Raw genomic sequence first — 27,782 nt, forward strand, 5'->3', positions numbered from 1 at the left:
GACAAGGATTACTACGTTCTCAGGTCCACATCTCCTCGTTCCCTGAGCCGCTCGCCTGGCCGTTCTCCCAGCCGTTCACCTGGACGTTCTCCTGCTCGCCGGTTGGATGAGACAGATGAGGCACAGCTCGAAAGACTCTATAAGCCTGTTTTTTGTCATGAAGCCTTCCTCATATAAATGCTCTGAGGGACAAACTGCCAGATTTGACCTGAAGGTTGTTGGCAGGGCCGATGCCTGAGACATACTGGTTCCACAATGGTGAGTAAAACCAAGGTGAATTCTTCAGAAAGACTTTGAGTTGATTGTGAGACCAACAAATTTAGTTCAACTATCATTTTCTCAGGACAACAAGTGGTTAGTGACCACACCCACAAGATAGTAGTTAAAGAGGATGGCACTCAGTCCCTGATCATTGTCCCAGCTTTGCCACAAGACTCTGGGGAGTGGACTGTTGTGGCTCAGAACAGAGCTGGACGGACATCCATCTCTGTCACTCTCACTGTTGATGGTAATATTGCAATTTTATATTCTTTGAACAATGTTAAGCTTCTTCTACAAGAAGATATTTTAGGGCATCAGATTACATTAATTTTACTTTTTTCAGTCAAGGAACCCTGGTGCGTCCACAGTTCACTGAGAAACTGAAGAACATCAGTGTGAAGCAGGGCACTTTGGTTGAACTAGCTGTCAAAGCCATTGGAAACCCACTGCCTGATATTGTGTGGCTGAAAAACAGTGACATCGTCACCCCACACAAGCACCCAAACATCAAGTAGGTTCTGTGACTTTATTATTAAATTTAGGTAGGTAACATCTGTTTGCGTGAAAAGCCTGAAGCAACGAGATTAAAATTATTTATCAAAACAACTGCAAATTTTCATTTAATTAACAAAAAGTGTCAAATGTTAAAGCTCCACTAAAGTGACAATTTCATTTTCCAGGATTGAGGGAACCCGAGGAGAGGCTAAATTCCAGATTCCTTCAGCAGCTGGCTCAGACAGCGCCTGGTACACTGCTACAGCCATCAACAAGGCTGGCAGAGACACTACTCGCTGTAGAGTCAATGTTGAGGTGGAATATGCTGAGCCCGAACCAGAGAGGAAGCTCATTATTCCCAAAGGAACGTACAAAGCCAAAGAGATTGCTCCTCCAGAGGTGGAGCCACTTCATCTGCGATATGGTCAAGAACAGTGGGGAGGAAGGCGACCTATATGACAAAGAAAAGCAGCAGAAACCACAGTTCAAGAAGAAACTGACGTCTGTCCGCATGAAGCGCTTTGGTCCAGCTCATTTTGAATGCAGACTGACCCCTATTGGTGACCCCACCATGGTGGTGGAGTGGCTGCATGATGGTAAACCTCTGGCTGCTGCTAACAGGTTGCGCATGGTGAATGAATTTGGTTACTGCAGTCTTGACTATGAAGCTGCTTATGCTAGAGACAGTGGCGTCATCACCTGCAGAGCAACCAACAAGTACGGAGTCGACCAAACCTCAGCCACCCTGATCGTCAAAGATGAGAAGGGCCTCGTGGAGGAAACGCAGCTTCCTGAGGGAAGGAAAGGCGCCCACCGAATTGATGAGATAGAACGTATGGCTCATGAAGGTGGACCTTATGGAGTCACTGCTGAAGAAGAAACAGAAAAGATGAAACCTGAGATCGTCCTTCTTCCAGAACCAGCCAGAGTTTTGGAGGGTGAAACAGCTCGATTCCGCTGCAGAGTGACTGGTTATCCATCACCAAAGGTTAACTGGTACCTCAATGGACAACTTATCCGCAAAAGCAAGAGATACAGGCTTCGTTACGATGGTATTTACTATCTGGAGATAACTGAAATCAAATCATATGATTCGGGAGAGGTTAAAGTTGTGGCAGATAACAATCTGGGCTCAGTTGAGCACACTGTGAAACTGGAGATTCAGCAGAAAGAGGACTTCAGAACTCATTTGCGCCGTGCTCCTGAGGCTAAGCCAGCTGAGGTTGCACCTGAACCTGGAAAAATACCATTTGAGGTGATTAAGGCTGAAAAACCTACAGAGGACTCTCAGAAAGAGGTTGTCAAACTCAAGAAGGCCCAGAGAATCGTCCACGAGAAAGCCACTGAGGAGACAGAGGAGCTGAGGAGCAAGTTCAAGCGCAGGACGGAGGAAGGCTATTATGAGTCCATTACTGCAGTGGAGCTTAAGTCTCGCAAGAGGGATGACTCGTATGAGGATCTGCTGAGGAAGACAAAGGAGGAGCTGCTTCATCGTGTCAAGGAGAAGGAGGAGGCTGAGAAAAAGAAGGAGGAAGAACGCCGCAAAGTTACTGCTCAGCCTCTAAAACCAGAGAGGGTCAAACTCTCACCGAGCATGGAAGCACCAAAGATTCTTGAGCGTATTACCAGCCAGACGGTCGCACAGGGCGACGAAGTCAGGTTTAGAGTCAGAGTCGTCGGCAGCCCAGAACCAGCGGGCCAGTGGTTCAAGAACGGTGTTCAGCTGGAGAAGTCTGACCGTGTTTACTGGTACTGGCCAGAGGACCATGTTTGTGAACTGGTGATCAGGGACGTCACAGCAGAGGATTCTGCCAGTGTCATGGTTAAAGCTTCCAACACTGCTGGGGAGACATCAAGCCACGCTTTCCTGTTGGTGCAAGGTAACACAGCTCTGGAGCACATGACATGTACATATATTTCTGATTTTAAACTCTTTATTTTCTGACAAATGCTCTGTTGTCATTTCTACAGCAAAACAAGTCATTACCTTCACACAGAAGTTGGAGAACGTCAGTGCCAAGGAGAAAGATACCATGGCTACCTTTGAGTGTGAAACCAATGAGCCTTTTGTTAAGGTCAAATGGCTGAAGAACAATATGGAGATCTTCTCTGGAGACAAATACAGAATGCACTCGGACAGAAAGGTTCACTTCCTGTCCGTTCTGATGATTGAAATGAAGGATGATGCTGAATATGCATGCGTGGTTATAGATGATGAAGCTGTCAGGACAGCCGCCAAGCTTGATGTCGAGGGTGGGTTGGCCTACCGCATCATTATGTTTGACTATTGTGTTGTTATTTTGTTGAAACTCTAATTTTGTGAAAGTTTTGCATTAGGTAATACAATTCAATGCAGTTTATCTTTAATTATACCAAACACAATAACAGGTATTTTAAATTAAGTCTGCTCTATTCTATGTGACTGACTGTATTATGTGACCAATAGGAGCTCCTCTGGAGATCTTAAAGCAGCTGGAGAGCACCGAGGTGCCTGAGACATACTCCGGAGAGTTTGAATGTATTGTCTCTCGTGAGGATGCTGAAGGCAGCTGGTTCTTCGGAGAAAATCTGCTGACTCCCAGCAGTAAATATCTCATCTCCTCCCGCCGTGGAAGACACACCCTCTCTGTGAAAGATGTAAAGAAGGAAGATCAGGGAAAATATACCTTCAAAGTTGCTGAGTTTAAGACAAGTGCCTCTCTGAAGATGAAATGTGAGTTATGGAAGTTGCTGTTCCTGCGACACTGAATTGGACATAGAAAATATATGGACAGAGGTTGTTGTGCTTATGAAGTTAGTGCTTAACATTTGGCCTACTGTCGGTCCTGGACACTGTCTGAAATGTACATAAAAACAGAATGCAGTGATTTTCAAATCTCATGAACCCAAATTTATTAACAATAGAAAAGAGGAAACATCAAAAGTTTAGACAGAGAAATTGTTCAATTGTTCAAAATCTGAGCTCATGGCTGATGGCAGCAGGATGTCTCTAAAGCTGTTTCCAGCTGTGCCGGATCCCCTCTGCTTTAATATCAGTGTGTAAACATCTGGAACTGAGGAGAGCAGCTGCTGGACTTTGGGAGAGGAACGTTGTCCCATTCTGTCTGATAGAGGATTCCAGCTGCTCAGCAGTCCGGGGACTGCTTTGTCCTGTTCTGGGGTTCCTGATGCTCCAGATGTTTTCAGCTGGTAATAGGTCAGGACTGCAGGCTGGTTCAGCAACCAGACTCTTCTGCTGTGAAGCCATGCTGCTGTGATAGCTGCAGGATGCAGTTGAGCATCGTCCTGCTGAAATATGAAGGCCTTCCCTGAAGAAGACGTCTGGATGGGAGCAACTGCTGCTCTGAAACCTGGATGCACCATTCAGCACTGATGGAGCCTTTCCAGATGTGCCAGATGCCAGTTCCACTGATGCACCCCCAGTACCATCAGAGCTGCTCGTAGTCCATGTTTGGATCCGTCTGATCTCAGAACAGTTTCCACTTTGCCCCAGTCCATTTTAAATGAGCTTTGGCTCAGAGAAGATGGCGCTGTTTCTGGATCATGCTTCTTCTTATTGTGAAATTGTTCTACAGAATCAGAATCAGAATCAGAAGGTTTTTATTGCCATATGGGTGAACAGGTTCACAGCATTAGGAAATTGCTGCGGTACTTCGTGCTTACAGAAAGAAACAAATAAGTATAAAAACTATAAGACAATATACAAGTATACAAATTGCAAATATACAGAGATATTAGAGCTATAACTATAGCACAATATTACAAAATTACAAAATATACAGTGCAGAGACTAAATAAAAGATAAAGAATGTAAACTATATTCCACTAATATGTACATCAGTGCAGTCAGACAGGTGCATAGACATAGGGTCATCAGCGTTTGTGGAGGGTGGTGGTAACAGTCTTAGGGTAATTGTTCATGAGTCCAACAGCAGAGGGGAAGAAACTGTTCTTATGGCGGGAGGTTCTGGTCCGTATGGACCGTAGCCTCCTGCCTGAGGGGAGAGGGTCAAAAAGTCTGTGCCCAGGGTGAGAGTGGTCGGCTGTGATCCGACCTGCACGCCCCAGTGTCCTGGAGGTGTACAGGTCCTGGAGAGATGGGAGGTTACAGCCAATCACCTTCTCAGCAGAGTGCACAACGCGCTGTAGTCTCTGTTTGTCCCTAGTGGTGGCTCCAGCGTACCACACAGTGATGGAGGAGGTGAGGATGGACTCAATGATGGCAGTATAGAACTGCACCATGGTCCTTGCTGGCAAGTTGAATTTCTTCAACTGCCGCAGGAAGTACATCCTCTGCTGGGCCTTTTTGATGACAGAGGTGATGGTGGGCTCCCACTTGAGGTCCTGGGTGATGGTAGTTCCCAGGAAGCGAGAAGAGTCCACTGTGGTGATGGGGGTGTCAGTCAGGATGATGGAGGGTAGAGGGGCTGTGTGCTTCCTAAAGTCCACTATAATCTCCACTGTCTTCTGGGCGTTCAGTACCAGGTTATTGTGGCTGCACCAGGACACCAGACGTTTGACCTCCATCCTGTAGGCCGACTCGTCCCCGTCTGAGATGAGTCCGATGAGAGTCATGTCGTCTGCAAACTTAATAAGCTTGACAGACTGGTGGTCAGAGGTGCAGCAGTTGGTATACAGGGAGAAGAGCAGAGGAGAGAGGACACAGCCCTGAGGAGTGCCAGTGCTGATGGTCCGGGAGTCCGAGACATTCTTCCCCAGCCTCACGTGCTGCTTCCTGTTCGTCAGGAAGTCAGTGATCCACCTGCAGATGGGATCAGGCACGTTCATCTGGGACAGCTTGTCTTGGAGGAGATCAGGGATGATGGTGTTGAAGGCAGAGCTGAAGTCCACAAACAGGATCCTGGCGTAGGTTCCCTGGGAGTCCAGATGCTGTAGGATGAAGTGCAGAGTCAGGTTGATGGCGTCGTCCACAGACCTGTTGGCTCTGTAGGCAAACTGCAGGGGGTCCAGAAGGGGGGCTGTGAGGGACTTGAGGTGGGACCGCACCAGACGCTCAAATGACTTCATGACCACAGAAGTCAGTGCCACAGGTCTGTAGTCATTTAGTCCAGTGATCCTTGGCTTCTTGGGGACAGGAACAATGGTAGCGGTTTTAAAGCAGACAGGCACGTGGCAAGCCTCCAGTGAGGAGTTGAAGATGTTCGTGAACAATGGGGCAAGCTCGTTAGCACAGTGTCTCAGTGTGGCAGGTGAGACACCATCTGGACCTGGAGCTTTGCGAGCTTTGACACTCCTGAACTGCTTTAGCACCTGGTCCTCCTGAATACAAAAGACTGTGGGGGTGGGGGAGGAGGGGGACTCTGGGGTGGGAGTCCTTGATGATGTGGGCTTCTCTGAGGTGTGGGGAGTGGGGGAGGTTGGGGGGTGAATATTTGTGTTGGCTGTATTGTGGTTGGGACTGGTGGAGGTGTGAAGGCTGCTGAACTGACCATCAAAACGACAATAGAACTCGTTCAGTCTATTTGCAGTTTGTAGGTCGTCTGTGGAGTGGGGGGTTTTAGGCTTGTAGTTGGTAATCTGCCTAAAACCTTTCCATACAGAGGCCGCGTCGTTCTCTGAGATCTGCTGCTGTATATTCTCAGAGTGATGTGATCTAGCAGTGGCCACTTCCTTGCTAAACCTGTACTTGGCCTCTTTGTAGCAGTCTTTGTCCCCACTTTTAAAAGCCTCCCTCTTCTCTATCCACAGCTGCTTCAGTTTGGGAGTAAACCAGGGTTTGTCACTGTTATAACACACCCTGGTGCGTGATGGCACAATGCTGTCCTCACAGAAGTGGATATACGAGGTTACAGTGTCCGTGTAGTCATCCAGACTGTCACAGGCAGCCCTCATTGAGTCCCAGTCTGTAGTTTCGAAGCATGAGCGGAGCTCCTCCACAGCCTCACGGGTCCACTGCTTTGTTGTCCTCACCACAGGTTTTGAGAGCTTCAGCCTCTGTCTGTACGCGGGGATCAGGTGGATCATGTCGTGGTCAGAGAGGCCGAGTGCAGCGCGGGGCACTGCGTGATAAGCCCTGCTTATCGTGCTGTAGCAGTGGTCTAGTGTCTTCTCCTCTCTGGTCGGACATGTGATATATTGTTTATATTTGGGAAGTTCCTGTCTCAGGCTGGCTTTATTAAAGTCCCCAAGTACGATGATAAGAGAGTCCGGGTATGTCCGCTCCATGCACAGAATCTGCTCTGTGAGCGCGCACTGGGCCTCGTGCACGTCGCGTCCGGCGGGATGTAAACAGCAGCCAGTATGAATGAAGCGAACTCCCGCGGAGAGTAGAACGGTTTACAGTGAATGAAAAGATATTCCAGTGAGGGAGAGCAGTGCTTAGCAATCTCTGTCACATCCGTACACCAGCCACTGTTGATGTAGAAGCAGACTCCTCCACCTGTAGCCTTGCCGGAAAGCGCAGCTTGCCGGTCTGCGCGGAGGAGATGAAATCCCTCCAACTGGAGCGTGCAGTCCGGTATCTCCTCACACAGCCATGACTCCGTGAAGCATAACACACAGGATTTGGAAAAGTCTCTATTCATGCTCCTCATCAGTATCAGTTCGTCCATTTTGTTCCTAAGTGAACGCACGTTGGAGAGGAAAATCCCAGGTAAGGCTGTGCGTAATCCATGTCTCCTTAGCCTCACAAGGACGCCAGCGCGCTTTCCCTCTCTTTCGGCGTCTCACTTTCTGGGCCAGAGTGTGTAATAAATCCGCCGCAGATGCGACAAAACAGGAAATAAATCCGAAGGTGTTGTGGACCTAATGTTGAAAAGCTCTTCTCTGGTGTAAGAATACCCAGAAGAGTGTCCAGACACAGAAATAACGCACAAAAACAAACAAAACAGAGCGCACCGAAGTACCAGGGCATCCATTCGCGGCGCCATCTCGTAGATGTTGGATTTCTTTCAGATTGGTGAACCTCTGCCCATCTTTATTCAGAGAAACTCTGCCTCTCTAAAGTGCTCCTTATATACCCAATCATGCTGCTGCCCATAACCTGATTAGCTGCAAAATGTTCCTCCTGCTGTTTCTCTTTAGTACCACTGACTTATCAGCCTTTTGTTGCCCCCATCCCAACTTTTTGAGACTTGTCGCTTGTCACATTTAAACATTTGGTATGTTTTTCTATGTTCTACTGGAAATTTAAAAAAGGGTTTATGAGATTTGCAACTCTTTTTACACAGCATCCCAACATTTTTAGAACTGGGATATACAACCTACAAACATCCTGCAGCATCATAGGAGCACTACTCTGTCTTCTATTCTGGGTGCATCCAGTGCTGACCATGATTGTCTTCATGTTTTAGTGCGTCCAGTGACCTTGATGCAGCCTTTGGCCGACATGACCGTCTGCGAGGGTGACATTGCTCAACTTGAGGTCAAGTTCTCCCAGGAGAATGTTGAAGGAACCTGGATGAAGAGTGGGAAGCCTATCACAGCCTCCAATCGTGTGCATATTGTTATCGACAAACAAATCCACAAACTCCTTATAGAAGATACCACCAAAGATGACTTTGGAATGTATTCCTTCGAGGTCCATGATCATGAAATTTCAACTCTGCAAAGTTGGTCATTCAGAGTAGGTCACCTCACATGCAGATTTTTTAAAAAAAATAACTTGGTTTTCCAAAATAAAATTCTATAAACAGAACATCTCATCTTGCAGCTATTGGCATCCTGGTCCCACTAAAGGACAGTCACGCTGTTGAGGGCACAAAGGCTGTCCTAGAGGCAAAGATCTCTGCTCAGGACATCAGCTCAGTCAAATGGTACCACAATAACAACCTGCTGACAGCCAGTGAGCGAGTCCAGATGGTGGCAAGGGAGCCAAGCAGCGCCTGGTCTTCACCAGGAATATGCCTCAGATGAAGGACACTACAAACTGGTGGTTGGCCGAGCTGACACCAGCTGCAGCTTTACTGTTGAGCGTAAGTTACACCAGAAATCCTGAGGTCTAAGCACATTTTGGATTTTTACTATTGTAGTTTCATCATTTGGGTTCTGGGAAAAGTTTAGTTTATGAATCTCTTCTGTCATTAATTTTAGGTCTAATAAACCATTACCAACACTTGTCACATGAAGTTTATATCAAATGTGGAATAAAATGAGAGTCTATGCTTCCAGAAATCTCATTCAGGCAGATTACCTGTAAAATGCTCATCAATATTTTGTTGGCAATGTAAGACATAATTTATATTTTTAGATTCAGCTGGATGCAACTTTCTTTTTTGTAATTCTTTGAAATTCTGCTTCTTGAAAATATTTCTGCAGAATATTTATTTTACATTCCAAAGAAGTCCTGCATTTAAAATCAATCCAGCTTCAAGCTGGTTAAGTGAAAGATGAGCCTTCATTTTACACAAAAACATTATAAGCTGAACAGGAGCAATCACCCTGCAGTATTTACAGGACTACACTTCGTTCCTCTTACCTGTACAGAACTGAAACATAGAACTCCATCTGCTGCACACTTTTATTACTACATGTCCAAAGAGCCAGACAGAAAAGGGATGTTTCAGTGTACATATGAAAGAAAGCAAGTGGATCATTGGTGACTTGTTTACATCACAACTATTAATTATTGTTCTGTCTCAACAGCTGTCCAGATTGTGACACCAATGAAAGACAAAGAGTGCTCTGAGTCTGAGAATGTCACCTTTGAAGTCGAGGTCTCTCACCCAGGCATCGATGCTTTCTGGACCTTTAAGAGGCAGCCTCTTAAAGCTGGTCCCCAGTACAAGATGGAGTCCAAGGACAAGCGGCACAGGCTGACAGTCATGAATGCAATGAAGGATGAAGAGGGAGAGTACATGTTTGCTGCTGGTGAGAAGATGTGCAGTGCTTCACTCACCGTAACAGGTATGCAACACACATTTTTAAAAGTTCTGCAGTGTCAGTTAAGTTTTCTGTCACCAGGCAGTAACTGGCTATATTCTGTCACCAGGTGGTGCCATCAAGAAGCCCCTACATGATTTGGTGGTAGCCGACTCCCAGACTGCCGTGCTGCAGTGTGAGGTCGCTAACCCCTCTGCAGAGGGCACATGGCTAAAAGACGGCCAGCTGGTTGACTTCAACGAGAACGTGCTGAGCGAGGCGGACGGCGCCATCAGACGCCTTGTAATCATCATCACTAAGGCCACTGACATTGGAGAGTACACTTACCAGGTCGCCACCTCCAAGACCTCGGCCACTCTTAAAGTGGAAGGTAGGTCCAGTTCCACCATGGAAGCACACACAGAGCATACAGCCGTCTGACTCAGGAGGTGTGGACACTGAATTTTATGGCCTTAGATTGTGAAATTACTACAGTACTACCCTCATTTCTTTCTATTTTGCATCCACGAGACACACTTTCTTGTATTTTTAAAGTGCTCTTGAGCAATAGTACAGTATATAACACATATCTATATTCAATTCAAGTCAATTCAATTTTATTTATATAGCGCCAAATCACAACAAACAGTCCGCCTCAAGGTGCTTTGTATTGTGGGTAAAGACCCTACATAATACAGAGAAAACCCAACAGTCAAAAACGACCCCCCTATGAGCAGCACTTGGTGACAGTGGAAAGGAAAACTCCCTTTAACAGGAAGAAACCTCCAGCAGAACCAGGCTCAGGGAGGGGGGGGGGGGGGGGGGGGTCATCTGCTGAGAGGGGAGAGAGACAGAGATTAATAATAACTAATGATTAAATGCAGAGTGGAGCATAAACAAAGTAAATTAGGTGAATGAAAAGAAACAGTGCATTATGGGAACCCTCAGCAGCCTAGGCCTATAGCAGCATAACTAAGGGAGGGTTCAGGGTCACCTGATCCAGCCCTAACTATAAGCTTTATCATAAAGGAAAGTTTTAAGCCTAATCTTAAAAATAGAGAGGGTGTCTGTCTCCTGAATCCAAGCTGGGAGCTGGTTCCACAGAAGAGGGGCCCTGAAAGCTGAAGGCTCTGCCTCCCATTCTACTCTTAAGTATCCCAGTGAGACTGAAGGCTGTTGGAAAAACAAGCAGCCTGTTCCAAACAACATCTGCATTATCAGAATTCGGCTCCCCTGCCGGCCTTGGGCTGGCAATTATATCTCTCCAGGACAATGTATGAGGGTCACCCCCCCCCCCCCACTCCACTTTGTGATTTGTGAAGTTGGATCTGGTGTACCACGGCCGCTGATGAAATTCCATCACTATCAGCGAACTGTTTTGGTTAGGAGCTGGAACTGGCTCCACAATGCCCCCACCTTCTCGTCTCCGTCTGCATCCCCTCCTGACCTGACCTCTCCCACCATACTGCTATCCTGGCTTTAAATGTGCAAATATGCTTTGCTAAGGTGTTTTTTTGGACCCTGGTATGGTGCTCATTTTGAGCACTGTACCAGATGACTTTTTTTTAACCTAACTACCCCATGATGTGTGTTGTTTCTTTTTCGGGGAACTGTAAAGGTAGCGCTGCAAGTCGGCTGCATAACCTCAGGTCACCTGTCCCCCCGTGTTGCGTTTGTGTTTGTTGTATTCTTGGATGGGGTGCTTTGTTAATTGCAATTTCCAATGTGTGAGCCTGTTCACCCACATGGCAATAAAAAAAAAAAAAAACATTCAAACATTCAACCACAAGTAAGCCAGCAGTCTGAGAGCGAAGTGCTCTGTTGGGGTGATATGGTACTATGAGGTCTTTGAGATAAGATGGGGCCTGATTATTCAGACCTTGTATGTGAGAAGAAGGATTTTAAATTCTATTCTAGATTTAACAGGGAGCCAATGAAGAGAAGCCAATATGGGAGAAATCTGCTCTCTCTTTCTAGTCCCTGTCAGTACTCTAGTTGCAGCATTTTGGATCAGCTGAAGGCTTTTCAGGGAGCTTTTAGGACAGCCTGATAATAATGAATTACAATAATCCAGCCTAGAAGTAATAAATGCATGAATGAGCTTTTCAGCATCACTCTGAGAAAGGATGTTTCTAATTTTAGAAATATTGCACAAATGCAAAAAGCAGTCCTACATATTTGTTTAATATGTGCATTGAAGGACATATCCTGGTCAAAAATGACTCCAAGATTTCTCACAGTGTTACTGGAGGCCAAAGTAATGCCATCCAGAGTAAGTATCTGGTTAGACACCATGTTTCTAAGATTTGTGGGGCCGAGAACAAGAATTTCAGTTTGATTTGAATTTAGAAGCAGGAAATTAGAGGTCATCCAGGCCTTAATGTCTTTAAGACATTCCTGCATATCTAGATAGATATAACTCAAGCTACAGTCAAACCTAAAAACTGAGCACACAGAAGACTTTTTTCTCTCCCTTCTCAGCATATTCCCAAAATATTGGCATGCTTCTTCAAAATGCTCATTTAGATTGGTCTGATGGTTCATACTGTAATAGCTTTAAAGGAAATGAGGCAACTAATCTTCTTCCAACCACATATAAAGCTGTTTGTTTGCGAGCCATTTTTTGGCCACTATTTCCCACCCTGTCAGAGTTTAATTAGTCTAACTCAGGACTCAGCTGCCTCACTTGTTCAGCTGTTATCATGCCTGTTTTTCTCCACAGCTGTCAAAGTCAAGAAGACCCTGAAGAACCTGAATGTAGTCCAGACTCAGGAGGCTGTGTTCAGCCTGGAGCTGACCCACGAGAATGTGAGAGGAGCACAGTGGATCAAAAATGGTGTTGAGATCCAACACAGCGATAAATATGAAATCAGTACTGAAGGCACAGTCCACACATTGACGATCAAGAACTGCAGCACACAGGATGAGTCTGTTTACTCCTTCAAACTGGGAAAACTGTCTGCAAGTGCCAGGCTCAACGTGGAAAGTGAGTAACTGCTGATTTTGTAATTAACAAAAACAAACAACTTTTTAGTTCTGTGCCCATTATAGTGGGAAATTTACCTGAGCCATATGCAACTTGATGTTCCTAAAGCTTCTTACTAACAGAAGACATTTTTCTACAGCCATCAAGATCCTGAAGAGGCCAAAGGACGTGACGGCACTGTCAGGAGCAACAGTTGTATTTGAGTTGGCATCTCGGAGGATGATATCCCAGTGAAATGGATGTTCAATGACACAGAGCTGGGTCTGATGGCACTACAGCATCCTCTCTGAGAAGAAGAACCACAAGCTGATCGTCATGATGCGGATGACAGCAAACAGGGCGAGTACACAGCTGTTGTTGGTCACCTGCAGTGCAGCGCTCACCTCTCCGTTGAGTTGTAAGTATTATCTAACTTATCACATTAGTAGCTTTTGGACATGAAAAACCTGAAACACAGGCCCAGCTCACATGAGGATTAAACATCTGTTTGTATTTTACTCTCAGCTCTGCGTGTCACGAGGCCCATGAAAAGTGTGGAGGTCCGGAGACTCAAGTGGCCACATTTGAGTGTGAAGTTTCTCATTTCAATGTCCCATCCACCTGGCTGAAGGATGGTGTGGAGATTGAGATGAGCGAGAAGTTCAGGATTGTGGTTCAGGGAAAACTCACCAGCTGAAGATTCATGAACACCAGCAGTGAAGACTCTGCAGAGTACACTTTTCATCTGTGGGAATGACCAAGTCTCTGCGACGCTGACCGTTAACCGTAAGTTACCATCAGTGAAACTTAGGCAGGACACTTTTCTACCTTTAGAATATATTCATTCATAAAGTTAGCTGAAAGTTCTCCAGCAACGTTTGAGACATAAGACTAAATTTGAAAACTCAAACAACTAAATCATGGAAATGAATCTCATAAATATGAGCTCTTTCCTGGGACTTCAGGAAAGATCAAAGTTACAGATTAAAAGAGAAACCCTCTGTATTCCTCACTGAGCGTTGAACCTGTCACTTTGTTGTTTTCCAGCTATTCTGATCACAACGATGCTCGAAGACCTGAATGCTCAGGAGAAGGACACGATCACATTTGAGGTGAATGTGAACTACGAGGGAATCACATACAAGTGGCTGAAGAACGGCGTGGAGATCCGCTCTACGGACCGATGCCAGGCTCGCTGCAAACAGCTCACTCACACGCTGAGCATCAGGAACGTTCACTTTGGAGACAGTGCCGAGTACACCTTCATGGCTGGCTCTGCAGTCACTTCAGCTAAACTTCACGTTGAGGGTAAAATGTTTTGATTCTAATTTAACTTTTCAGTTGACCTTTTACGTTAGATGTTTTTGGACTCCACCAACTCTAAATAAATTATTTCAACACCTCATTGTGTTTTTAGCTGGTTTTTTAAATGTGTCTGTCTACTGTTGTCTATGCAACCATCTGCATGACCTGTAAAACCACCTCCGTTTACCTCTCAAAGACATTAACACTTAATGAAAGATTCTTAAAACCTCTCTAATGAACTTTCACAAGTAACTCTGGAATAACCTGTAGAATCTAAAAGATCTGACATGTAGCATCACTCACAGGACACTGAGAACCTTTGAAAGGACTTCCAGAATCTCCCAAATAATGAGTTAACCTCCTTAGTGGCCACAGGAATGCATATGTGGATTCTCTCTGTCCACACTAGAACCTCCAAAAGGCACCTCAGTACCCTTCAGAACTGTATAGCCATTATAATCACTAACAGGACATTTTAAAACCTCTGCAGTTGATATGTGAATCATTATTGAATCCTTGGACCTCCCTAAGGACTCTAGTAGTAGTTAGTAGCTCTTAGTAGAACCTTCTCACTGAGCACAAAACCTTACAAATGACAGCTAGAACCTCCAGGCTGATGAGTGAATTGTTTCCATAAGGTCAGACATACTGATAGATGTAGGTAAAGTAACTTTATTTATGTCCCTGTTTAGCCCGTGTGGTTGAATCACCAAACACCTGCGGGACCTGAAGATCACAGAGAAGAAGAGGGCACTTTTGAATGTGAAGTTTCGGAACCAAACATCCAGGTGATGTGGATGAAGGACGGTCAGGAGCTGGAGATGTCTGACAGGTAGAGTAGCTGCTGATCAGTTACGGGAACGATTTTTACTGAGTTTTACCAACATAGTGATCAACTTCTACATGACCTTATGTGTTTCCCACAGATACAAAATGACGTCGGATCAGTTCGCGCACCGTCTGGTTCTGCCCTCAGTCCGTCTGTCCGACGCCGGTGAATACACTGCTGTGGCTGGTTCAAGCATGTCTAAGGGCCACCTGGTAGTCGAGGGACGAGATGTCAAAATCTCAGAGCCTGCCAGCAGGGACATCACGGTGAGTTAGATGGTAGTCTCCATTTAAAATCCTGAGATTTTAATACTTCATTTGTTTATGTGCAAGTATAGCAGAAATGTCTTTCAGAGTTAATGATCTGTGAGAAAAACGCACAGCATATGATTTGATCTCCTAACTAAAACATTCTTTTTCAGGTATTTATTCCAACAAAAAAGAAGTGATTCGACAATAATTCCTGGGAAATACTAGAAGAAAGTTCCTGATATTCATCTCTGCTAATAATGCCCTTTTTTTGCAGGGTTGTGGAGAAGCAAAGAGCCACCTTTGAGTTTGAGGTTAATGAGGATGATGTAGAGGGTCGCTGGATGAGAAATGGCGTAGAGATCCAACTCTCTGTGGAGGAGAGGTTCAACTATGCCACCATCAGGAAGCTCCACCGTCTCACCATCTCTGAGACCTTCAGGAGTGATGCTGGAGAGTACACTTTCTTAGCTGGCAAAAACAGGAGTTCTGTGAACCTCCATGTCAGACGTAAGAGCTCCAGTCTGACATCAGTCCAGCACTGCTTTATTTCTTTAGATGAAAAACTGCAGGATAGCTTCTGAAAATCAAAAAGAGTTCTCAAAAAAAAAAACAGTGAAAGGCTCAAAATTTACTGTTTAAATGTCTCCATTTTATTCTGAAGTGACTCTTCTTGAATGAACTTTGAGTTTCATTAGTACAGCCCTGTCTTACATTTGAGCTTTACTTCTGTTATTTTAAAAGGCGCTCTTTTACTAGAGGAGCAAAAGCAGTACTGACCTTTCTTTCTTCTGCTGACCTTCAGTGCCGGAGCCCCCTCAGATTGTCCGTGAGATGCAGCCCCAGACTGCAATCTCAGGCAGGTCGGTTCGCTTCTCAGCACAGGTGAGCGGCCTCCCTCAGCCCCAGGTTTTTTGGTACAAAGACTCTGAAGTTCTATCCACAAGCTACAAGTGCAAGTTCCTCCATGATGGAGATGAGCATACGCTGCTGCTGCTCGAAGTCTTCCCTGAAGATGCCGGCACCTACAGCTGTGAGGCCAAAAATGACTACGGAGAGGCAACAAGCTCCGCGTCTCTCACTGTGGAAGGTACATATGGAGGTGTTGAGGTGCCATCATCTGTTTCTGCTCTTTAGGCTTTTATTGAATTGTGAATTATTAGCCACCAAATCGAGCGATCATTTGCAGCATTTTTGTCTTTCTTCCAGTTCCGGAGGTGGTTGAAGCCGTGGCTCAGATTTCCCCACCGATCCTCATCGTTCCCATGCAGAACTTGCTGGTCTCAGAAGGAAATCCTGCCCAGTTCCAGTGCAGCGTCTCTGGGGAAGGTATTAACCATTACTCCCCTTCTCTCAGTCTTTGGGCTGTATAAGAATTTAGATAATCATTTCCATAAATTCTCCAGCAGTTGTCATCAGTACTATGTGCTGTCAGTTTGTCCTGACTATAGCAAACACCGTGTGTTCAGATCTGCAGATTTCCTGGTTCTGTAATGACAGAGAGCTCAAACAGTCAGACATCTTCAGGATGTCTCATTATGATGAACCTGCCAGCTGGAGATTTCCAGAGTGCTACCCAGCCATGAAGGAGAGTACTCATGTGTTGCCACAAATTCAGCAGGAATGGTTACATGTGCTGCCACTTTGAATATTGATGGTGAGTTGAGCCAATGTTCATGTACCACTTAGATAACACTGTTAGGTGCTTACTGCATGTTCATCAGTCACAGGACTGCTCTGCCTTTAAGAGTAACTTTAGAATATCATGTGGGTTTCCTGTCAAACAGTCTGACACAACGCATACCTGATGAGCTAATGAATGTCCAACTTATCAAGAACTCATCGGTGAAGTTTAACATCACTTACTGATAACCATGATATAATGATTAAAGCATGTAAGGACATTCTGCCCAGGCAGGTGTGCTCTAAGCTGGCAGAGACCTGTTCTTCCATCCTCTGAAGCTATGAGAGGGTGTTAGACAGGTTCTTTACTTACTGGTAAAACATAAAGGGACACATCTACTGGCACAACGAAACAACTTTAATTGAGCCAATAGAAAGATGCATGGTTCCCCCGGGGGAGTGGCAAGCATGTCTGCTGTCTGGAGATCAACGCTGCTGGCTGCACAAAGATTTCTGATTATTATTTTTTTAAATATCCTTTTGTTCTCTTCAGAAAAGACTGACAGCAGTTTAGCCCAGCTTAACATACAAAATACAATTATTTCACATTTAAAACATTAAAATTAATAATAAAATAATCCACTGCAGCTGTCACTGGCTTCACATCAGCATTTATAACCGCTGTGGGGAAAACTGCCCGCATACTGCAGCTTCTACCATTTTTCCATACTCTATAGAGAGCTAGCTACCTTTTAGTGTTACTTATCAAATGATGTACTTTCCCATTACCTTGACTTTCCAATGAACTGGACCTTCTACAGTAATTCTACAGACACTAACTTTAACATTGGCCATTACTTTTTTCTACACTGGCTTTAATATAACAGCATTTTAACCCCCTCTTCCCCCTCCCCACTGTTTTGAATCCAAAATAGCCAAGTGCCAGCTCAGCGGTGCTCTCTAGGCTTTCTTTAAGCTGTTAAAACTACTGTGGGATTAAAGCTAACTTCCATGAGTGTCCACGTCTTTGGGATCTTTGTGCAACCAGACCTTGGATTGGAAGGATTTTCCAGTTATTCCATCAGACTCATATTTCATATTTTCATTGTGATGATGTGAAAAACGTTTCTGTGAGCATGCAGGACAAAAATCTATCTAGCTGCTGAATCTCATCCTCACTGGAAGCATTTACCTTAAAGGATTCTTTGCGTTGCATGACGCCTCCTCTTCCAACACAAACGGGATTTAATGGTCGTTATTGTGAGACTGAATTTTTATTTCAGAGGAATGCGGCATGGTTCAGACATGGGCTGAACTTTGGAAATGTGGCTTTCCGGGTTCCTCACACTGAAGCACGAACATGATCGCTAGCTGTGTTTTTATTTATTTATTTATTTCATTTGCTCCGCCAAGCTTGCATGATGACAGCGGAAACCAGCCACTGTCCACTCCCTCACTGATCATGACTGATCCTCAGCGCTCCACTCCAACTGCACTTGGCAAACAGGCTGTGACACAGTAACCTGGAGAAGTCAGTAGGTGATGATGTGTTGGACCTAATTCTTCTACTCTTTCTTGTTGCCCAGATGAAAAAGCCTTAGCTAGTGTGTCAAGCACTGGGGCTGAGGCTAAGCTAATTCAGAGACGGGAGGCTCAGAGCGAGAGCTTCAGCTCTCTGTCAGTGGGACAAACAGCCCACAGTGTTGAGTTTACTGAGACGATCACTGAGAGTTCCTCTGTGTCTTGGAGCACTGTTGAGATAAGCTCGATGGAGATGAGCTCTGAGAGCAGCTTTGAGTTCAAACTCTCAGCCAGCCCGAAGCCTTGCTTATGGAAATGAGCGATGTTCAGTGAAAAGTGGTGAAATGGCCGAGTTCAGCTGCTTGTTCGATGGCCAGCCCTTCACCATGGTGGTATGGGATCATAACGGCCAGAGCCTGGTGGACACCGAGCGGGTGAGAAGCTCTCAGAGTGGTGGATTTTTGTCCCTGGTCATCCAGGGCGTAGTGTGGTGGACCAGGGTATGTACCCGCTGCACCCGCCACCAATGAACATGGCCAGAACAGCTCCTCCGCTCAGCTCACTGTTGAAGGTGGTTAATCTTTCTTTTTTATCAGTCTGTCTCTCCATCTGGTCCATCCCACCTTTCCAACTGCTCCTTCTGCTTAGTGCTCCCCCACCCCATAATTGAAAATTTAATGCTATCCTTTAACCTCTTATACTGTAATTAATACAAACTGTAATATAGACTATGCCCCCCCCGCTAGCTTTGCCACGCTAACCTCAATTCATCCTACTAACCTTTTAGCATTTAGAGTCATAGCCATATACTCTGTGACCCCTAATTACTTTTCCTAACTCTATTCTTACCCAGCTAAAGAAGGAAATCTCAAAGCAGAAACCCCCATCCCTACCGATTCTGTGCGCAAAGTGTCACAGACAGACAGGGAGACCCCTAGAGATCCCTCTGACCAAGCAAGGGTGGTGGAGAAGCCAGGACCATCACCTCCATCTTCCCAGCCCTTACAGCCTCATCAGCCTGCTGTATTTCCCTGATGTCACGCCTCACGAAGAACGAGGTCACCGCCTCTCCAGCTACCCCGAGTTCCTGATCAAACTCCCCCCTGAGCTGATCAGAAAACAAAGGCAGTGGCTCCCTGAATTGCGTTGTGAAGGGGCTTCCGACTCCGTTTGTCATTTGGCTTTACAACCAGTTGAATGTTGAGGAATCTGTGTCTTACTCTGTGAAAAATGATGACCCCCTGTGCTGTAAATGCTAACTATGTGGGACCTGGAAAAGGGGGCTCTTACATTTGCAAAAATATGAGCTCAGCCGGGGATGCTGAGTGCAGCACAGTGATGAAAGGTTGGCATCTGCATGCTTTTGGTCCTTCTGCTCGTTCAGGCTTCTTTACACCCCACCACTTATTCACACTGCTCTCCACCTACACAGCCAACAGATGCACACTTCTTCACAGGGCGACAGCACTTCTTCAACAAGGTCATAGCCACAGTGTTTTCATACCACTTAGCATTTTCCAGAAAGACAGAGGTGCTGCACACTAAAAGACCAAAAGGAAGCATGCACAAATGTCAGTTAAAAGAAACAAAAACTGATGATATGGATGCACGAGCTGTCACTGGTTCTAACAGTCCCACATCCAGCTTTAGGAATGTTTTTAATTTGTAAATATCTGTGTCTCTACAGTTACTACAGTGGAGAAGGAACCTATGATTCAGGTCCAGGAGGAAATCAAAGGTAAATATGTTTTTCAGCAGAAGTGTCTCCGTCCTTTAGGGGGAGGTGTTTTAAAGTCTTACCGGAGAAGCTGTTTTTGTTCTTTGCTTGCAGGTTGGGTTGGTAAGAAAGTCAAGGGCATTTGTACCCAGTTTGCTTTGAATACTGAACTAAGTTCTCTTTGAGAAACAGTTGATTTGATCCACTCAGACTGGACTCAGCACTTTTATTGTAAATCATCTGTGTCACCTTGAATTTATCCTGATTCAGACTTTGAATAATGGACAGCAGTATTGTTAACTGTAAGAAGTTTTTTAGTAAAACATTTAAAACAATGTTTTTGTATCTGCCTTGTAGTGAAGTTTAACTGAACTGCAGCTATTCTGTTTTCAGCTGACTGTGGTTGAAGTGCGTGGCTCAGTTTGTTTTAACCTGTCATTATTCCACTCAGCCTTCTCTAGCACAACCATCACGGTGGAAGAGGAAACCCAGGAGTCGTACCTCACTGGCATAAAGTTAGCAGACAAAACCAGAACACTTGAACTCGAGCCAGAGTCTAAACACTACTCCAGCACTCTGGAAAAAAAGAAAGAAAAGCCGGTTTTCCTCAGTGAACTTTCTCCAGCAGCCGTGACTGTCGGAGAAACTGCTGTGCTTACCGTCAGAGTGTCCGGCTTCCCTAAGCCCACTGTTCAGTGGTTTCACAATGGGCAGAGTATAACCAGTTCATCTGTGTATACATTTATTCATGAACGAGATGAGTATAGCTTGGTCGTTAACAAAGTTCATAGGGAATGTGAAGGAGAGTACTCCTGTACAGTCAGCAACAGATTTGGCCAGTCGACGTGCACTTCTTATCTGCATGTTCAGGTAAAGGAGCCAGAAAAGGCAGAAAGGGTTGATGAGAGAATATTTGCAGTGACTGGCAAGCCCCCAGAATTCACTAAAACTATAGAATCTCTTCAGTTGAAGGAAGGAGGTCAAGGTTTCTTTAGGTACACTGTGACTGGAGATCCTCTCCCTGAGGTCCAGTGGCTTAAAGGCAGTTTCCACATCCAGCCTAGTGGGTTCTGTTTCATTGTGAGCAACCCAGATGGATCTGGGTTCATTAACATTAAGAGTGTCAAACAAGAGCACAGTGGCATTTACACCTGTAAGGCCTCAAATCAATATGGGGAAGCCTCTTGTACTGCAGAGCTGTTGGTGTTCAGGGAGAAAGCTCAGGAAGAGCACACGTTAGTACAGAAAACTAAAGGCTTGAAGATATCGATGACAGAACAAACCACAGAACTGAGATTGCACCAGGAAAGAAGCCGCTCTGATCAGATGATCTATACCATTAGTACTGAAGACCGGCAGATTATTCCCAGTGAAGAGGTAGAAATGCTCAGAGGGCTCGATATCTCTTCTGCTACCCTTCATCGAGAGCAGCTTACCCATCAGGCAGCGGTGCTGCAGTCACATGAAATAGAGGAGAGGGTTTCTTTAGCTCCCAGCCATCCACCTCAGGTCTCAGCTGTTCCTGTGAAACAGCTTCACATGGCTACTTTCTTATCCTCAATCCAGGAGAGACAAAAGATCAGCGAGCAGCACGCTGACCGGATTCTCAGCCCTGAGCTAGTTGAACTGGAGTTAACCAAAGAACAACCACCTAAGCTCATGTCAGCTACATCTGAGGAGGTCCTTCCACTCTCCACAGTGAGAGCTAAGGCATTGATGGATCAGACTCCAGACCACATAAAGACCTCCAGTGAGCCAAGGCAAATTGTTAGTAGTCACCAGGTAGAGTGTGCTGTACCTATGACTGATGAACTCTCAGAAATCATGCAAAGACCAAATGAAGAGAGGAGTTTCAGAGTCACAGAGGGGGTTAAGATTTTATACTCGGCTCAGTCTGCAGGACAACTTCAGCTTACAGAAAGACACACTGATCCTCTACCAGCTTTAGATGCAGACATTAAACCTTCAGTTGAAAAAGAGCAACCTAAACCAGTGGTCGCACCAGTGAGTGAAACTAGAGTGGCTTTATCCAAAGAGCAAAAGTTTGAAATACAAAGACCAGAGCAGGAGAGCACCATCCCATACAAAGACATGGTTTACAATTCAGCTATAAATACTGAAGAGAAATATGAGCTCCAGGCTGAACAGACAGGACAAGTGCCATGTAGAGCATCTTCTGTGTGTCTGCAGCCACAGCAGGAAGGAGAACAGTTTCTGAATCTGCAGGTTATCAGTGATCACGGTGTTTTAGTTTGTGAAGGACAATTCAGCAGCAAAAAACCTTCAACAGAAGAGGCAGAAGTGAGGAAGAGTCCAACTTTACTGCATTCGGTGACTCAAGAAGAACAGAGGACTGTAGTCTGTGAGGCAACTTCAGAATTCGAAGCAAAGATTAACACCACCTCTGTTCAACCGACGAAAGAGTTAGCACAAGCTAAATACCTTCAGTCAGTCCATTCTTTATCAGTTTTACCAAAAGAAGGCATACTCACTGTCACAAAACCTGACCAGCAGGCAGCAACACAGAAAAAGGAAAAGGCAAGATGGCATGCAGCTACCTCAGAAGAGCAAATGGAGATCACTGCAGATTATCACAAAGATCTTGAAATGTTAGTGACCAGCACTGAGTCACAGCCTCAGACTGAGTCCAGGCCTCTAAGCATCCTTGCTGTGTCCTCACAGCCCATGCATCTGCCTAAAGAGACTCCTTTTGTTATGAATGTCACACAACAGCGTGCATTAGTCCAGAAAGAGGATTACTGGAATATCATGCAGTCTCTGAACATCACAGACAATCAAACTCTGGAAGAGGGTCACACTACTAGTTTTGAAACTGATGAGAAATTTAAGCCTGAGATTAAAATTGAGCCCAAGATCCCCAAAAAACCTATTTTCATAGAAGAAAAGGCAGTGGCCAATGAAAGCTGCACTGTCTTAGAAGCTGCTGAGCAGGACTTTGCAGTCCAGATCCAGGAAGGCCAGTCAGTCCAACAGTCAGTGTTTCTAGAAGAAAAACAGGTTATTATAGGAGAGCGGTCAAGTGAGATACATACAGTCAAGGGCTCCACTGTCAGTGTTGAGACGCAGCCTAAAGGAGTTCTTTTTATCCCAGAGAGTAGGGATGCTCAGACTCTACCTAAAGAACTCAACTTCTTCATTCATGTCCCAAAACCATCTAGTTTGAATGTACGACATCAGCTCAGAGATGCTCTTCAATCAGCTGTGGCCACAGATCAGCCAGTTTTACTGGCTGATGTTGTTGGAAGATTAGAGGCAGTGGAAGTCCAAGAGGTCAAGGTTCAGAGAGAACCCAAACGGGCTGCATGCACATATCTTATCACATCTCCAGGTTCTGCCTTGGAGATTGCACTGTCTTTTGAAGGTGAATACCCACAGACAGCTAACCTTAGGCATGAACTACAGCTAGCTCTGCATGCTATGTTTTCCCAAGAGCAGCCAAGTCTTATATCAGAGCAACCAGGCACCATGCAGATTGACAAGCCTCAGAAGTGCAAGTCAGCTCAGTGTCCTCCAAGGAGGTGCTGTCTTCTGTGGTGGACTCTGTGATGGTGGCAGAGAGTGCAGTCAGGATACCTCCTACTGTATCTCAATCTGCAGCTCTAAGAATGGAAACCAGGGCTTCTTTCCAAGTGCAACACTTCAAAGTCAAACTAAGGTCCATGAGTCCAAGCATGTGAGCAGAAGGACAGTTAGGTCAGAGAGGGACATTTTTGTCCACAGAGAAACCAGAGAGGAATATCTTTCAGAGGCAATCATGATCAGCGAGTCCTCTGACAGCATCGCTGATTATCCTGTTATCACTGACACTCTGGAGGATGTCTGCGCTGAGGAAATGGCAAGGCTGTGTTTACTGCCACTATTAAATACGTCACCAAGTTAACTGGCTTTATGATGGGAACTGGTGAAATCAGACAAAGAGTTCAAGTGTTTTAAAGACCAAGACACATACACATTAGTTATTGACAAGGTTGTCAAAGAAAGGCATCAAGGAGAGTATGTCTGTGAGGCTGAGAATGAAGTCGGCAAGACTACAACATCTCAAGACTGACTGTGGTCCCACGAGGTTGATGATGGGAAATTCTTTGATATCATGATCTACTAACTTCACGCATTGGTGAACTTCTGTTGTCTGCAAACCTCAACCATGAAACAAACTTCTTTAAAACTTCTTTAAAAGTCTAATCTGAAAAAAATTTTTCCTCCAAAAAAACTAAATTTGTAGGTTTGAGGTTTTCACCTGACAACAGTGACATGATCACATTTCCTCCCAGTTCATCTCCTCCACAACCTTCACAGCCGTTTGCCGCCTTCCAAAGAGTCACCTTTGACCATATGCCTTTAAACATTCATCATTCCAGCTGCATTCATGTTTGCATGCTTTCTCTCTTTTTCTCATCACAGAATCCCTGTTCATCACATTACTTCATTTCAGTCCAAACCTAATACATTTTTCTCCTCCTCATTCATAACAGCTTAACTTTGAGTGTGTCACTTTCCATCCCAGGTTCCCTCCATCACCGCCTCCAGTAGAAACACTAATTTTTGTTTCTAATCCATTCCAGCTGCTGCTGTTTATTCACATTTGCCTTTTTTTTTTGTCCATTTTTTCTCTTTGACAAATGATAGTGAAGCCTGTGTTCAGGCACAGAATCGTTCCAGTGGAGATAAACATTGGCAACACTGCCAAGTTTGAATGTGAAACTGAAGATGCTCCAAATGTGAGCTTCAAGTGGTTCAAAGATGGACACCCCATCAAAGAGGGTGACAGGTGCAGGATTATCAGTCGCTTCAGAGCTTCCTCTCTGGAACTTCTGAGGACAACCAAGGATGACAGCGCTGAATACACCTGCAAGGCATCCAATCAGCATGGCAGTGATGAATGCTCCGCCTCTCTCAGTGTCACAGGTAAGAGCAGTGCATATTTCCTTCTTCTTCGCTGGTTGAGATTGGAGTTGTAGTTGTTTTTATTTCCCAGCTGAGGGGTAGGGTTAGTAAAAACACTAAAATCTTTTACTGGTCTCTTTGGATAGGAATGATTCTTTGTGCTGACGTTTTGTTTGTGTAATTGTGAATTTTTCTTGTAAGCTTTTTTGCTCTGTTGGTTTGATTTTTGGTGAAGGTAAAATCATATGGTAAAATTTATTAACACTGATGTGTTCTCTTTTTCTTAATCCCTGTAGAACAATTTCCTCCTGTGTTATAAGTAAACCAGACCCTCAGACTGTGTATGTTGGAAAGAGGGCTGTAATACAGTGTGTAATAGCGGGATCTGCTCCACTGAATGTTGTCTGGTTCAAAGACAACCAGGCCTTACCCAAAGTGCCTGCACACTACCAGACCTCTTGTGAAAAAAATAAGCACACTCTTGAGATAACCAGTGTCGAGGCAGCTGATAGTGGGCTTTTTGTGTGCAAGGTAACTAACAATGTTGGGACAGCCGAGTGCAACACGGAGCTGCGTGTTATTGATAAGCCCAACTTTGTAAAGCCCCTGGGTCCAGTCGCTGCTGTGGTTGGAGCTCCTCTGCACCTTGAGTGTCAGGTGGATGAGGACACTGGAGTAACTGTCACCTGGACCAGAGATGGTAGAAAAGTCCACCAGTCTCCAGACTGTAAACTGTTGTTTGAGGATAAGATGGTTACTCTTGATATACCAAAGACCACACTGAAAGATTGTGGTAATTATGTGTGTACAGTGACAAATGAAGCTGGGAGTGCATCTTGCTCCACCTCAGTGAAGGTACAAGGTAAGAACTGTCTAGTTAACTTTCAGGGAAACTGCAGCATTTGAAGCTTTTGCAAATCTGCAGTCCTGGAAATTAACACAACTATATTCTCTGGTGTCCATTTTAGATGGTATAAATGCAGCAGCAGCTGTCTTTAATCCTTAAATCGCTGTGTGGTTTTTAATAGCTTCTTTGACTTCATAATAGCTCTTTCTTAACCACACACCTCTGCAGAGCCACCGGTCTTTGTAAAGAGGCTGGAAGCCACAACGATTTGGAAGCAAGGCAGCACTGCTCGCCTGCAGTGCGCCATCAAAGGATCCCCTGAACTCCACACCACCTGGTTCTTTAATAGCAGCGAGCTGCCCACTGGTGGCAGACACGCTGTCAGTCTGAAGGATGGTGTCACCACTCTTGAGATACAGGATGTCATGTTGAGTGACAGTGGAAACTACACCTGTGAGGTTCTCAATGAGTGTGGGTGTGAAAGTTGCAGCATTAAAGTAACAGTGAAAGGTGTGTAGCGTAGGTAATCTTAGTGCAAAAAAAAAAAAAGCTCAAAACACCAACTAAATTTAAGTCAGCATAAGAACTCATATAACCAAGCTGTATGTTCCCCTTTAGAACCTCCATCCTTCAGAAAGGAGTTACTGACCACTGAGGCAGTCAGAGGGTCAGTAGCTGTACTGGAGTGTGAGATTGCAGGCTCGGAACCATTTGAAGTGTCTTGGAAAAAGAATAAGAAACGCTTGTCCTCAGATAAGAAGTACAGACTAGTATCACAGGGAACCCTGGCCTCTATGGAGATCCAGTCATTTGAGAGCGCTGATGCTGGTGAATACGAATGTGTTGTATCCAATGAGGTTGGGTCAGTAACCTCAAAGTCAGTGGTTAAACAAAAAGGTTAGTGATGTAACAGGACCTATTATACTGTTCTACAGTCTGGCTGGTGTTGACATTATTATGCTAATCATGATATTTCAGAGCCACCGATGTTCTCAAAGAGGATTGAGAGTGCCACAGCAGTGCTGGGAAATACAGTGAAATTACAGGGCACCCTGAAAGGCTCAGCTCCCATGACTATCAAATGGATGAAAGACTCTGAGCTGCTAAGAGATGACGATCCTAATATCAAATGTCATTTGTGAACAATATCGCTAGCATTTCCTTCTCATCTGTCGAGCTAAAACATGGTGGAAGTATACTTGTCTTGCTGAAAATGAGGCAGGACAGCAGAAATGTGAAGCTATCTTAACTATTCAAGGTTAGAACACATTCCTGTTGCAAATGTTTTTAGAGTTCAGATGCAACTGTTTATTAAATTAAAATTCAATCTGTTTTAGAACCAGCTAGGATTTTAGAAAAAGCAGCCTCAATCAGTGTGACTGCAGGTGACTCGGCCACTCTGGAGTGTACCATTTCTGGAAGTCCTGAACTCAGAGTGAAATGGTTCAAAGATGGCAAGGAGATGATCAGTGGCCGTAAATATAAAATAGCAGTGAAGGAGAGCACTGCCATTTTAAAGATTCTTGCAGCAGATAAAGGGACACTGCAGAGTACAAGATGGAATTGTCCAACAAGTTGGAAAAGATGAGTGCACCTGCTCGGTTACGGTTATAGGTCAGTTTTAGTCCAAAATACATCATTAATACAGATTTGCACAAGTAGCCCTTGATGGCGGTAATATGTTTGGTATATTTCCCTACACAGATCGTGCAGTTCCCCCATCCTTCACCAAAATGCTAAAGAAAGTGAATGGAAGTATTGGCAGTAATGTCCACCTTGGAGTGCAGGGTTGCTGGATCTCAGCCAATGGTTCTTTCTTGGTACAAAGACAATAAAGAAATCCACAGCGATGACAAATATAAGCTTGATTTCAGTGAGAGTACTGCCTCTGTGACGATCGCTGGCCTGGACCAAGCGATGGTGGAGTTTATACATGCAAAGCCTCTAATGATGCCGGAGAAAAAGAAACTACTGGTACTCTGTCCATCAAAGGTCAGAGGAGTTGAATTACCTAAGATTAAACAGTAATTGGTAGACATTATAGATGATCACAGGTTTAATGACAGGGTGTGAACTTATTTGCTGCATTCTTCCCAAATAATCCAGAACCTCCAGCCTTTACGGTGAACCTGAATCTCTTGATGCTTCCCGGGATCAAATGTTGTCTTAAAATCTGAATTTACTGGATCAGCTCCACTTGTTGTTAAATGGTTCAGAGAGGAGAAAGAGATTTTCACTGGGGAAAG

The 27,782-nt window shown here is 44.9% G+C and overlaps 1 protein-coding gene across 1 annotated transcript in view; it reads left to right on the forward strand.

Moving 5' to 3' along the window:
- The window catches only part of LOC115800593 (titin-like), a 107,843-nt gene that overhangs the window by 19,050 nt on the left and 61,011 nt on the right, over window positions 1–27,782 (forward strand). Inside the window, 59 exon segments of the mRNA XM_030758053.1 lie at window positions 24–150; window positions 152–226; window positions 228–258; window positions 344–508; window positions 610–772; window positions 942–1,194; window positions 1,196–2,636; window positions 2,728–3,009; window positions 3,203–3,469; window positions 8,070–8,327; window positions 8,429–8,582; window positions 8,584–8,690; window positions 9,361–9,621; window positions 9,707–9,967; window positions 12,299–12,562; window positions 12,702–12,767; window positions 12,770–12,833; window positions 12,835–12,875; window positions 12,878–12,958; window positions 13,067–13,099; window positions 13,102–13,280; window positions 13,282–13,327; window positions 13,589–13,849; window positions 14,539–14,550; window positions 14,553–14,597; window positions 14,600–14,678; window positions 14,773–14,956; window positions 15,211–15,433; window positions 15,729–16,013; window positions 16,133–16,252; window positions 16,393–16,467; window positions 16,470–16,580; window positions 18,398–18,585; window positions 18,587–18,638; window positions 18,921–19,038; window positions 19,076–19,195; window positions 19,197–19,316; window positions 19,318–19,411; window positions 19,745–19,805; window positions 20,236–23,292; window positions 23,295–23,386; window positions 23,701–23,839; window positions 23,842–23,868; window positions 24,432–24,710; window positions 24,986–24,997; window positions 25,000–25,551; window positions 25,765–26,046; window positions 26,155–26,433; window positions 26,515–26,661; window positions 26,664–26,726; window positions 26,729–26,794; window positions 26,874–27,071; window positions 27,074–27,106; window positions 27,109–27,150; window positions 27,241–27,311; window positions 27,313–27,445; window positions 27,448–27,528; window positions 27,643–27,670; window positions 27,672–27,782. Of these exon segments, the coding sequence (XP_030613913.1) occupies window positions 24–150; window positions 152–226; window positions 228–258; window positions 344–508; window positions 610–772; window positions 942–1,194; window positions 1,196–2,636; window positions 2,728–3,009; window positions 3,203–3,469; window positions 8,070–8,327; window positions 8,429–8,582; window positions 8,584–8,690; window positions 9,361–9,621; window positions 9,707–9,967; window positions 12,299–12,562; window positions 12,702–12,767; window positions 12,770–12,833; window positions 12,835–12,875; window positions 12,878–12,958; window positions 13,067–13,099; window positions 13,102–13,280; window positions 13,282–13,327; window positions 13,589–13,849; window positions 14,539–14,550; window positions 14,553–14,597; window positions 14,600–14,678; window positions 14,773–14,956; window positions 15,211–15,433; window positions 15,729–16,013; window positions 16,133–16,252; window positions 16,393–16,467; window positions 16,470–16,580; window positions 18,398–18,585; window positions 18,587–18,638; window positions 18,921–19,038; window positions 19,076–19,195; window positions 19,197–19,316; window positions 19,318–19,411; window positions 19,745–19,805; window positions 20,236–23,292; window positions 23,295–23,386; window positions 23,701–23,839; window positions 23,842–23,868; window positions 24,432–24,710; window positions 24,986–24,997; window positions 25,000–25,551; window positions 25,765–26,046; window positions 26,155–26,433; window positions 26,515–26,661; window positions 26,664–26,726; window positions 26,729–26,794; window positions 26,874–27,071; window positions 27,074–27,106; window positions 27,109–27,150; window positions 27,241–27,311; window positions 27,313–27,445; window positions 27,448–27,528; window positions 27,643–27,670; window positions 27,672–27,782 (12,459 nt within the window).

Source organism: Archocentrus centrarchus, chromosome 21 (assembly GCF_007364275.1).
Source record: "Archocentrus centrarchus isolate MPI-CPG fArcCen1 chromosome 21, fArcCen1, whole genome shotgun sequence".
NCBI classification, from domain to species: domain Eukaryota; kingdom Metazoa; phylum Chordata; class Actinopteri; order Cichliformes; family Cichlidae; genus Archocentrus; species Archocentrus centrarchus.